Consider the following 12,910-nt stretch of genomic DNA (forward strand, 5'->3'; position numbering starts at 1 on the left):
GCAGTGAGGGACACTTAAGGAGCCCACACTTTGAGGTTTAGATCATCTCAAAGTTCAGATATTCTTGCTAACCTTGTAATAACTTTGTAATACACAGCGTATAAATTTGCACTGACGTGCATGCAGCAGTCCTTCCACTCTCGACACAGACCAGTGCTTATAGGACAGCCTGGAACTTCTTCTGATCTTTCCACACGTTGCGTCACTCCTCTATTTAGGTGTCAAGATCCCGTGTAAGGCAAGTGAACTCCCACAGGGCCGCAGCCGGCAATGCCCTTCATTAAGTAATGTCTCAGACCTGACATTTTATTTATATACAACTTCACCGGCGCTCGGTTCAACAAGAGCGAGTGCACCGTTATCTCTCTTCATGCACTTATTAGCAGCGAAATAAACCAGGATGGGATTTACTCTCCATGTGGTGTTATCGCCATCTCAGGGAAGCGGGACAACGTAGGCAGCTTATAGTTCCGTGCGTGCATACAGTTTAGCAAAGGCGGCCCTAATGAGAGTTGAACCAATAACCCCTGAATGTGTCCACTGAAACATACACAGCTGCATTTGTTCCTGGATTTGTCCGAGTAACGTGTTGGACGAGTGTGCTTTACTTTACATTTCTTTTATTTATTGTTTAATCCAATACTTTCTGCCTGTTACTCAGAAAATAATTGCCACAGGTCTTTTTTTTTTCCCGCCGACACAGCGAGGATTAGCCCACAGCTGATGCACGTTCTCACATTTTCTCAGAGGAATGACAGAAAGTTCTAGCCTCGCCAACCAGACCCCTCTCACAGCAAGGTCTAGCGGAGAAGGATCCGATCCATAATTGCTGCCCAATTATATTTGCTTCAAGCTGTACTGCTGCGGCTAATTGGTTCATGAATAATTTGAGTTTCGAACTGCGGCGGTACACTCCGCACAACGTGTGACACGGACAAGATAGAACGGCAGAACTGACCCATAGTTTCTTGATTTGTAAAAGCAGGCGCTCTGTTCATCCCCCCCCGCCCCTTCCTTACTGACATCGCTCAGCTGCACCAAGGTTGCTTCACTTGAAAAGGCTTTGTCAAGGACCGGGGCTACACTTTGGAGGCAGGAATTTATTTATTCATCGATGTGTTTTTATTAAAATTTTATATTTTGTATGTTTTTGCGTCCCTGATCTTATCCATGTGAAGGCTATCAGTGGAGTTATTTTACATTTAGAGGGGAAAAGACGGCTTGCTTTCCCTGTTACTGCAGAGAAAATCAGTGTGGGTGGGTCTTTATCCACTGAGACAGTGTGGTGCAATTATTTATACATTTATTTACATTAATCAGCCTGCTTATATATCACATAACCCAGGAAGACAATGCTGTATTTGCATTGCTGGCATGTAGGAAGAAACTATTGTTGTTAATACTTGCTGAATAGATGCCTCCTAATAAAAGCTCTTAAAATATGTTTGAGCAGAGCGTCTTCAGCCGTTCAGCCTTACAAAGACATCTTTATACAGCAAACATCAGAAGAAATGTCCGCTTTATTTATTTTTTTACTCCGTAAGAAACAAGTTGGGATATCCATTTTTCATCACATTCCAGTTCATTAAATTGTGATGTAGCGAGTTAAAGTGCAATTTGAAACCCATGCTTGTAATATTTCAGCCTAAGTCCGGTTGGACGGCGTCCAAACTGCCCAAACGTCATCCGTGACAGTAAATTAGAAATTTCCCACCTTTTAATTACCAGAGTATCAACTCTAACAGCCCCCTTTACTTCTGCTCTCCACACACACGTGTACTCAGTCACTCCGGCGGCCGTCAGAGCAGGTCAGGAGCTGTAGACACGGCCGCAGCCTGGCTTTTTGTTAATTGGCTGTTTAACAAGGCCTGGGGAGTGTGTCACCGGGGCCCCTGTGATGGCCCCGGGGCTACGTGGCAGCACCGCTTGTAGCCGCCGGGCCTTCGGGCTCACCCTCCCCAGTAGCACTAATTAAAACATGCATGGCTTCCTCCTCTCGTGTGGTGGCACGGGGGTTAATGTGTGTACACCGGCCTTTGCTGCAGTTCCTCACCCTCTCTGAGTCGGCCGCCTTGATGAGCCTCCTCTAATGATCCTGTAGATCGGCTCTCTTGACTGTCGGACTAATTTGCTGACCGCTGACTGTTCTTCTTCTCTTTTGCCGTCCGTCCCCACTTTATGTCGACGTCGCTCGCTGATACTCCCTTCACTCCTCCTCCCTCCATTTTTCTTTCACTCTGTTGCAGTCAAACTTTTCTTCTTTCTTTTTTTTTCTTCATTTAATATATGTGGGTCAGAGGGGGGCTGTCTGTGTTTGTCCGAATGTAAGTGTGTCAACATGACGAAATGGGCTTCGATTTGACCGGCCTGTCCAAATGTGAATTTCCCTCCTCTCTGTCATTCCCTCTCACAGCGCAGCGATTGGGTTTTTGATTATTTCATCTCTCTGTTGCAGAGCACCACTTAATAAATAATGACTGGCTGATTGATTTCTCCCTGCCTGTTCCTTCTATCAGCCCTCTCTCCCTTTCTCTTTGCACGATCTCTCCATCACACTTTGTCTCAAAAACATGCTCCCCTCGCTCTTCTTTCACTCCTCTGTCATGCTCGTTCTCTGTCTCTTCCTGTTTCTTTCCCTTTGCAATGTTGCCTCCCGTCGCTGTCTCCCTGCCCCTTCTTTATTATTTTTTTTAACCAATTCTCTCTGTCCTCCACAGCACGCCATGATGCTGCCCGTCCTCACCCATCACATCCGCTACCACCAGTGTCTGAAGCACCTGGATAAGCTCATCGGCTACGTCTTCAAGGAGCGCTGCCTCCTCCAGGTAGAAAGCACAGTCACGGCAGCTCCTTACTCGCCCAAAGTGATGTGACCCGAGCTGCATTATGTAAAGGCTGGCATAGTTGATAACTAACAGGATAGATACGGGAAGGCAAATCCCAGCGGTTCTTTTAGGCGGGGCACGGTCTCGGTCGGTCAGAAAGCATGGGGAGAAAAAATGAATAATAAACATTTTGTGCAGGGGCTTGTTGAGATCCAGGGAGGCTGCGCTCGCCTCATTACTGTGCCCATTCCACCTCTGCAGGGAGAGTTCAGGTGGAAACAGGGGGCTCAGGAGTCAGCTAAGGTAACCCACACACCGGCCTGAGTCACATCTCTGCAACAAGCAGCCCGGGTCCGCTGTGAGTTGCAGTGACAGTAGTCAGGACAACAACAGCCTTCTCCGTAATGCCAGCTCTCCCCTGTCAGGTCCACAGCCTCAAGCTCCGGGCTCTCGGAGTAGAGCCCCCACGGCTGCCTCCAGCAATATTGAAGAGCTGTCATAACCTGATTCATTAGAAATCAATGTGTTGTAGCACATACATAGTTAAAAAGGGGAAGGATGCATTAAGATTCGCTCAAGGCTCTGTGTGTGTGTGTGTGTGTGTGTGTGTGTGTGTGTGTGTGTGTGTGTGTGTGTGAGTGTGTGAGTGCTCTGGCTGTGTTTCTATGTGGAGATTTGCACTTATCGATCAACAATCGGCTTTCTTGTCGTTGGCTTAATGACGACCTGTCATTATGAGCGCTAAAGAGAAACACTGACCCGCCGTGAGGCCGGCCGGCGGCCGACAAAGCTGCGGCCACTTTTATCGAGGAGACGCCCATCTGAGCTCGACATCTCCGTCTCTCGGGGGACAAGTTAATGACTTTGTCCCTCCCTCTTTCTCATTCCATTCCTTCATTGTCCGAAAGAGACAAACAAAAGAAAAAGAAGAAAGAAGAAAATCATCCGTTTGATCGTGACAGCTCACATACAGGCCTCTGCAGTGTCTGTCTGTCTGCATCACAATTCTATCCACTGAGGTGTTAACACCATGACATCGCTGTGTGTGTGTGTGTGTGTGTGGGCTGTCAGCAGTTCACCACTACTGGGACTGAAATGGCCCAAGTAGGGAGCCATCATTGCTGGGCTTACAGCAGCTAGCCCATCTATTGCACAAACACACACACACACACATTGGCGATTAATGTCATACAGCACACACACACACTCTGCCAAGATGGGTTTGGACAGAACGGCTGCAGTGCAAGTTGTGAGTGCAATGGTGCTTGTTGAGACAGCCCTCTGAGTCAGAACTGATTTCCGATCAGCCATCACTCCCCATTTGCCTCCTCTCTGTCGGGTTGATCACATTTTACGAGTCCAATGGGTTGTTTTTTTCCGTCGGTGGTTTATTCATTTCTGACATGAGGGAATGCCACCACTCTAGTGATTTCATTATGAATGAAGAGTGCTTTGGATTCATGCTTTGAATGAATTCATCTGTAGCTGTATATACTGTATGGGGGGATGAAAATATTCATTCACCGTATGGGCGTTAGAGAGTGACATATCGCAGAATGGTGTTTAGATTAGCTCAGATTAGCTGCGTTCTTTAAAGGAATACGTCTTTTGAATGTGTTGAAAATAAGTAACATGGGGCTGACGTTGCGTTGTGGAAGGTAGATGTTCTGTAGTTTGCCTCACCTTTTATGCTCAGGACCGGCTCCAGAAAACCACTCTTGAATAGGGTCTGAGTTTTCTCCTTAAAGGTGATAAATCCGATATAACATTGTCCCAACGTCAGCGTAAAAGCGTAGCATCCACCCTCCGGTTCCCGCACAACCCCGTCAGCTCTTTCAGCACTGTTGCCTGTAGTTAGCACCGTTAGCTGCTAGCCGTCGCCATGTTGAGAGCTGTTTGGAGGCAATAGATATGCTCTGAATTCTGTTGAGAGAACTTTTAAACGAGTATTGCTACGGAGGAATAAAGGCCCCGGCTGTCATTCTTGGTTTGGGACAGTTTGCATCTGGATTCCAAAATGGAAATTTTTGTTCTAGCTTTAAAAGTTAATGAGCTGTACGCCCATTAAAAGGATCCTATTTCCCTGAGACGAGATGAAAGCAGCAGATCATCTGGGAACCAGAGGTTTGTGTTTCTGCACAGAATCGATGCTGGTTTCCAGCTCCTTCCCTCTAATGCTTTAACGAAGGCGCATTTGTGAAAATTGCGAGGAGAACACGTGTCAATGTTTAATCCCTATACTGTACTCCGTAAATCAATGAGAACATCACTCGATTCTGCGTGCAGCAACATACCTGCTTTTTCCATTCGGAATGGCAATGTGTTGCTGGCATGAGGCAACTGGCGAAAACCCAGCCGGAGAGCACGAGCCTCTGCACCCGGCACTTCCCCCCGCCGGCCTGCAGTGGAGCCACGGCCCTTTGAAGCTAATCTTCTGAGAGCCTCCCTGTTAAACATTTAACATTTAAAACTTGGGGGTGGGGGTTTGGAGAGACATGTGTTCACGGTCACCACATGTTTTCCGCATCCCCACATCCACCAGACCCTCATAATCCTACCCACCCCCTGTTGCTTCATCCCCACTCCTCTTTTTCGACCCATGCTGGCAGAACGAGAGGCATCACAGAGGATCTCAATAATTTAACCGTACAAGTCCTCGGCCCCAGCTCTCATATTGCATGCTTTTGTTTGTGTGCCCCCGCGAATACGGCTGTGACTCTGTGTACTGAGTGCAGAGGTATTTTTATTTGTTTTGTTATTCACGGCGTTGCACGCCCGGCCGTGTGATTGAGGTCTCCATTTGTTTCAAGTAGGGCTGGCCTGAATACCATTTTAAAGGCTTAAATTATTTACTTGTATTTCTGAGCAAATATTTGAATATTCCTTGTAACAAATGCAAAATGATACCTATTATTTATTTACATATTTGCAAGGCATCACCCTGCATGGCTTTGGCACTAGGTGGCAAACTTTGGTCCCAGTGAAGTTGATGCAGAAGTGTGTTAAAGCTGCATTCTCTCTAGTGTCCATCAGGGGGCAACTCCTGGTTGTATTGAAGTCTTTGAGAAAATGACTCTACTTCTCTCTTGATTTATTACCTCAGTAAACATGAGTTTATGGTCTCAATCTCTAGTTTCCAGTCTTCTTCAATTCAGCATGATGTTCATTTAGTAAATGATGGTTTAGGGCGGGTTTACTGTGATTGACAGGTCGCTACCAGAGCCGTATCCGGCATCACCAAATATGGTAACTTCTGTTCATCCGTTACAAACATAAACAACATGGCGACAGCCGTAATTCAAGGTGGCCACAAACCAATGAAGCCACAGTGGTTCACGCCAGTCCGGCTGAAGCGTCTACCAGTAAATCACCACCGCAGCACCACAGCGATGTATCTGATGTGATCTGAGTTATGTTTGTTTTTTCTTCTTTTTTTGCCTGCAATGTTTTTTGTTGTCATGAATACTTATGAAAATACAAGAGGGAGGCTACGAAATACAAACCAACACAGCAAAATATATCACTCCTTATACATCCTTGACAAACGACACTCCTTTTGGTTCTTACCTTTCACAATAAAAGTGCTATGTGATATATTATTTGCAGGCGAGTGGTTCACATTTCGGTAAAACGTTTAAAAATACCAGAGAACTGTGGAAGTTGCCCTGCTGAGAGCTGTGTGTACGCTTACCAAACGAGCTTCAGTTTGTCACCATCAGCCACAGTTTATATTCACGTTTATCCGCCTTGATCGCTTGGAGGTCGGAAGTTGGAACACAAGGCTCTAAATCAACTTTAATGGCAAGCTAGCAAAAATCGGCTGCAATAAAACTAATAAAACTCGCTACTTTCATCATCATTATCATGTTCTTTTCACAATAAGACGGAGAACATAAAATCCACACTTTCGTTCGCTTGCTGAATTGTCAGAACATCCTTTTCCATATGTTGCTCTCTGGTCTCCATAATATCAGAAACATTGTTTTTGCTTTGATTGTGAGCGATTGTTGCAGTCGAAGCAATGCGAGGGCAATTTCTTTTTAATACAGCACATTTAATTACAAGTGAACTCCACATTTTTAACATTCAAAATGCAGAGGATTGAAATTTCGATATTTCCAGAGATCCAACGCGTTCCTTCTTATCTTTACCCACAGAGTCTTCTTTCGCCAGTGTGTATGACACACTGCAGTACTTGGGTGCTGTTTGCCCGTCCGTTTCCCCGCATGCGGGTTCAAGAACACGCTTCCCAGTCAAGTCAGCCGCTCTCCACTGAGCGATGGTGTTTATTCCCGTTTAGCCAACGGCGGTTGAGCAGCAGCTGAGGCAGTGATCACTAAATCCAAATCCCTCCGATACTTTACGCAGTCATTATGTTGACAGGAACAGTTGCAGACGTCAATCCTCCCCACAGATTCGGCTTAAAAGCCAATGCTGCTGTTGGATGTTGTCCTCAACTGTGAAGGACCTGCAGTGTTTACAGAATAACTGATGTATTTTTCTTGATGCGAGCTCCGAACTCCGTAGTCGAGGCTGTGTAGTCGGCAGTCATTGACTTGTGTCTGACATCCCACAATGGGGGAGTTGAAAGTGGAAGTTGTTGTTGTTGTTGTTTTTATTTATATTTCTTATCAAACTGTCAACGTGGCGCTGAGAATTGCTAGATTTCTGCTTGTGTCATGTCAAATAACTAGCTTTTTTTTTTTTTTCTTCTTCTTCTTATTCTTTCTCCCACACAAAAAGCTGTTCCTCTTAACCACAGGAAGAAAAAACAAAAGTACAATTGCTGTTGAATTTGTTGCCTCCGTGTTCAAGGCTACAAAGCTGAAGGCCTCTTGAGCGACGATAAATATTGAAACCTCTCTGTTAACGTTTTACATATATATCTCATTGGAGCTTGAAATTGATTTGAAGTTGGCTGAAAGGAGACAAGCATTTTGAAAAGCAAGCCCGGGGGGGGAGGGGGGGAGAGTAGTTGGATTTCTTTTTTTTTTTTAGCTGAGATTAACATTCTCCTAATGTAAGATTGATAAAGGCTTGACATATCCTACTGAGCCCTATCTTTTTCCTTCTTCCTCCCCCGGCGAGTTGGAGATGTTCGGCAGCGGAAGTCTTTCTAGGCACAGCAGTTTTTGTCCTCTTTTCAAGCAAACTAATGCGTTTCCTTCAGGGTTATTCTACCTTAAATTCCCTCTTTTGCCTCTCTTTACAGGTCTGAAAGTTTAAGCCATTAATTTCCATACAGACAACTTCACCGTGACAAAGAGGCGAGAGGGCTCTCTCTTTCTCTCCGTCTCTCTCTCTCCCTCCCTCCCTCCCTCCCTCCCCCCCTCACCAAAACAGCTCCCTCTCCTCTTTTTCTTTGAGCGATTGCTGATCCCACGTTATTAGACAGATTTGCTTTGACCGGTGTTTCCGTTTGTAATTACTAATTAAGCAAAAGAGGAAATGGAACGCTCGAGTCTCTGTGGAGGGTTTTCATGTAGCCTGAGGTTGGGCCATGTCGTTGATGTCTAAACGTTGTCGGTTTGGCTTTTGTTGCTCACCATTCAGTTTGGTTTTATTGGTAGAGCCCAATATCACAAATTTGCCTCAGGGGCTTTAAAATCTCTGTCCTTAGACCCTCGCATCCAATGAGGAATAACTCTCCAAAAAAACAAACCTTTAACAGGGGAAGAAAGGAAGAAGCCTCTAACCAGTGAGAACACTATTGTCCCTCTGTTACCAGGAAGAAAGTCCCCAGAACCCAGACTTTGGACCTGAACCAGGAAGTAAAATCCCTGTTTGCATTTCAGCTATATAAGAAGAACTCGAAATAGTGGCTTTTTATTTGTGTCGCACAGAATAAGACGACGACACCGGTTCAATGCATGTTCTTTGTAATTCGCTGCTTCTGCGACTTTTGATGTTTGGAGACAGGAAATACAACACAGGGCCTACAAGTGAAGTAAGACTTCTCCTTAAGATTAAACGCAAGTGAAGTTCTTGAGTTCCCAGAAAGGTTCCTCATAATGGTCCTGCGGTGGAAAAGTGCTGCCTTGCTCCTATTTGCTAATCCCCCCCCCCCCTCTCTCTCTCTATTCTCTCCTCAAGCTGGCCATGACGCACCCCAGTCACCACCTCAACTTCGGCATGAATCCCGATCATGCCCGCAACTCCCTCTCCAACTGTGGCATCCGCCAGCCGAAGTACGGAGACAGGAAGGTCCACCACATGTACATGAGGAAGAAAGGTGGGTCCCTTTTGCCTTTTGTATCGCATCCCATCCTTTTGTTTCTGGTCTCAGTGTTGAATGACCACTCCGTCTACCACGGCCCCTCACCTCTCCTCCCCTGTGGGGGGGGATTTGTTGTTTCAGGCATCAACACATTGATTAACATCATGTCTCGTCTGGGGCAGGATGACCCCTCCCCCTCCAGGTAGGCTGCCCGCAGGCACATATCTGTTCATGCTATCACTGACCGCAGGAGCAATCAAAGGGCCGATCCTTTTGATTAATATACCCGGCAGGCCTGCTGACAAGAAAATTAGCTTTAACTGTGAAAGGGAAGGAAATGAAATGAGCTAATTTTAAGGGGCAACGGCTACTTATTATTAAATGTGAGCTGCTGTTATTCTCAGAGTGCTGATCGGGTGAGCAGCTGTGTGTGAGCGTACGTGTGACCAAAAGTTTTGTCTTTATCGCCACTCCTCCCAACTGTCCTCACATCTCTCCTCCCCTCATCCCGTCTCCTCCCCCTCTCCTCCTCACCCCCCTCAGGATCAATCACAACGAGAGACTGGAGTTCCTGGGTGACGCTGTTGTCGAGTTCCTCACCAGGTGAGAAAGCGCTTTTGTGCGTCTTTTGATGGACGCAACCACTAATTGAAGCCGACTACAACGCTGTCGGCCTCCTCTCTCTCCCCCGGAGTGACCCTCTCACTCCAATTCTCTCACTCTCTCTCTACTTCTCTCTCTCTCTGTCTCTCTCATTGTCTACACTACCCGTCTCTGTCACAACCAAGCTCATCTCCATACTTTCGACTCATCCAAGACAGTGATTTAATGGTAATTGTAACTGGGATGTAATCCCCCCCCCTCCCTTACCCGCCCTTTAACGGCCTGAAATTCTCCATGACAACTTGCAATTAGCTATCTGGACTTGCTGTCTGGAATGCTGACTGTGTTATTGACTCCCAGGTGAGTGTGGACTTTGCTGCCCGGCACTTACCTAAGCACAGTGCTAATTATGCGGAGCTATTATTAATCTCACACACTACCCACCCGCTGTACCTCCTCCTCTGAGTTGATATTACTTCACGAACATACAAGAAAAAGGCTTCCTCTCTCGCCACAGGCTGTAGTACTTACACAAAGACGGTAGAACGAATACATTTTTATCTGACTTCCATTTGCCCGACAGCATAGCTTCTACTGCCAAAATCTAATTCCTAACCCTCCATGCTAACACTTCCACCACAGTGAACATTCAAGAGCGGGATTAAACCTTAATGGGAACTGGCACTGGGTTACACAGGACACTGCTTCAGCTCCTTATGCAACTGGAACAGTGTTACAAAGAAGGTGGTTAGCCTCTGTTTCTCAAGCTATCTCTGGGCATGTTTTTGCCACTTTCCCCTCCTTCCTCCCCCCTCTGCTTCTGCCGCCCTTCTTTGATTGTTAGCATCTGACGAGGCATGCTTGGCCTACGCTCTGGCCCTCTGAATTATTTATCAGCCTCTTGTCCAGTTAAATGGGTACAGCAGATCCAGCCAACTGCCTTGTACACCTCCAGCGCGCGCTGCCCTTAGAGGCTATCTGTGCCTCTGCTGTCCAGCCAACAGAATATTTTGCAAATTTGAATAGCCCCAACAGAGAGTTAGTGTTGAACAGAAGGGGGTCACGGCATGATGTTATTCTAAAAGGGTCGGCAGATGATGTAAAAAAATAAGTCCGCTTGCAATATTTGTAATCCTTCTTCTAAAAAACTAAATATCTCATAAAGAGGAGTATTTGAGGTTCAGGTACGTCTTTGTAAAGTGTCGATAGCCACGTTGTTTTGCTTTACTTTTTCATTATGAAGTAATGTGAGCCTCTTTTTCACTACGCAATTCTGTCTATGATCTCTAGGGAAAATGAAGGCTTGATGTATTTACTGGTTTTATTCTGCCTTATAGCACTGAGATCAGACTCTCTTGTTCAAATTGGGATTCTTAGAGTTGTTTCTTGCTTTGGAGAGTAGCCAAGCTGCTAACAGAAGCCATGTTGCTAACGCTAACACAAGCAGCCAGAAAAATGAACCCGGTGCTACGAGGAAGCCAGGAAAAGCCAGAAACAAACATCTAGGTTTGTTTCTCAGACAAAAGAAACCAACATCTATGTTACCATTAGCAACATGGCTAATGCTAGCTAATGCAAACACTAGCAGCCAGAAACAAATATCCATGATTCATTATCCATTTGATAATTGAAACGTTAGCTAAAGCTAAAGCCAACCCAATCAGCTAGAAACAAACATCTATGATTCATTGTCTGTTTTATGGTCTAAACAGCACTAGCTAAAGATAAAGCTAATACTAGCATCCAGAAACAAACATCTATGATTCATTGTCCCTTTGCTAATCTAAACAGCACTAGCTAAAGCTAAAGCTAACACTACCAGCCATAAACAAACATATATGTGTTATTGTTTGTTTGCTGACCAAAACAAGTTTTCTTGCAGTGATGAAACTCAGCTGTAATCCGGTAGTCTTTCCAACAGCGGTGCCAACATTACTACCACTTGGAAATGCTAGGAGGTGGAGAAGTTGAAAGGTTTTCTGTTGCCACTTTTAATTATTAAATTATTACATTCTAAAGCCTAAAAATAGATATGTTCTTCCCATGACGTTTAAGAAGCACTGCTTCATGTGAGGAAAAGCTCATGAGAAATGGATTACGGATGAGCTTCAGAGAGCTACAGTTTTTATGTTCACTTAATGACCCTTTGATGTACTGCACGGCCAGTGGGGTCGGAAGTTCACCGCATCAACATGTTTGAAGATCAATTTCTTTGTGGCGAAGATTTCTCTCAAACTAATGAGCTTTTGATGAATAAACTGAGGTACAAACACAAGGTTTTTGTACCTGAACAATGCTATGTAGTCCAGTCAGCCACCGTCTCTGACTGACACTTTTGCCAGCAAACTAGTCTAATTATTTTTCATTACACTAAGTGCTTTTTATTAATTCCAAGTACTTTGTTTTCACACTAAGATCACAATACCCTGACAAATAGACCTCTCGTGAATTTGGAAAACAGAACACCACCTGCTTTCCTCTCTTTGCATTGATTAGAAATGACTGAATTAAATGGCCTGTTTTAATTCAAATGAAATCAAATGATACGGTGCGGTTAGGGAGACGCCGGACCGTAATGAAAATGGAACCTGCTCGCCCGGAACCCAGCTGTGGAACCACTGAAGCGTCTGCGGCCATTTCTGGGTTCCAACACGGGCCTGGAAAGGCTGGGAAGTCTCTGGGAAATTAATTAGGTGGTCTTGGCAAGAATTGGTGAAAACAAATGAAACTAATATCTAACAGTTTTTAATCTGACTATGCATCTTTTTTTAAAGTTGCACACCCACTTTTCCTCATTCCACATTCTCATTTGTGTCGGTGTGAGTGGTGTTTTTCAGTAGATTTAGACTTTTACTCTTGTTTCATGAGTACTCATCTTTGTAGTCAGACAAGAAATTAAAGCCCTGAAAAAATCTGAATCCAGTGACCATTCTAATTCTGTTTTCGTTTGTCTGTCCACAGTGTCCACTTGTACTACCTTTTTCCCGGTTTAGAGGAGGGCGGCCTGGCCACCTACAGAACGGCCATCGTGCAGAACCAGCACTTAGCCATGCTAGCCAAGGTAAACTCACAACAAGGCCTTCCTCTGCAGGTCAGAGCAGTGAAAGGTCTCCGAACTGATGGAGAACTTGTTTGAGACAGCGTTATTGTTTTCTGCCTCGCTCTTACGACTTTGCTTCTTTCTAAGGGGGCATTGGGGAAAAGAGTAATTTTGTCTTCCTGCCATCCCTACCTGTTTTATTTTTTTTTGCCCCTCAGGTTTGTA

General features: G+C 45.2%; 1 protein-coding gene across 1 annotated transcript in view; it reads left to right on the forward strand.

Annotated features, from left to right (window-relative positions):
* The window catches only part of drosha (drosha ribonuclease III), a 79,688-nt gene that overhangs the window by 23,033 nt on the left and 43,745 nt on the right, over window positions 1–12,910 (forward strand). Inside the window, exons 17-21 of the mRNA XM_079181034.1 lie at window positions 2,718–2,825; window positions 8,919–9,057; window positions 9,184–9,244; window positions 9,586–9,645; window positions 12,607–12,706. Coding sequence (XP_079037160.1) covers window positions 2,718–2,825; window positions 8,919–9,057; window positions 9,184–9,244; window positions 9,586–9,645; window positions 12,607–12,706 — 468 coding nt within the window. The remainder of the gene's footprint in view (window positions 1–2,717; window positions 2,826–8,918; window positions 9,058–9,183; window positions 9,245–9,585; window positions 9,646–12,606; window positions 12,707–12,910) is intronic.

This window comes from Pholis gunnellus, assembly GCF_910591455.1.
Source record: "Pholis gunnellus genome assembly, chromosome: 20".
Lineage (NCBI taxonomy): Eukaryota > Metazoa > Chordata > Actinopteri > Perciformes > Pholidae > Pholis > Pholis gunnellus.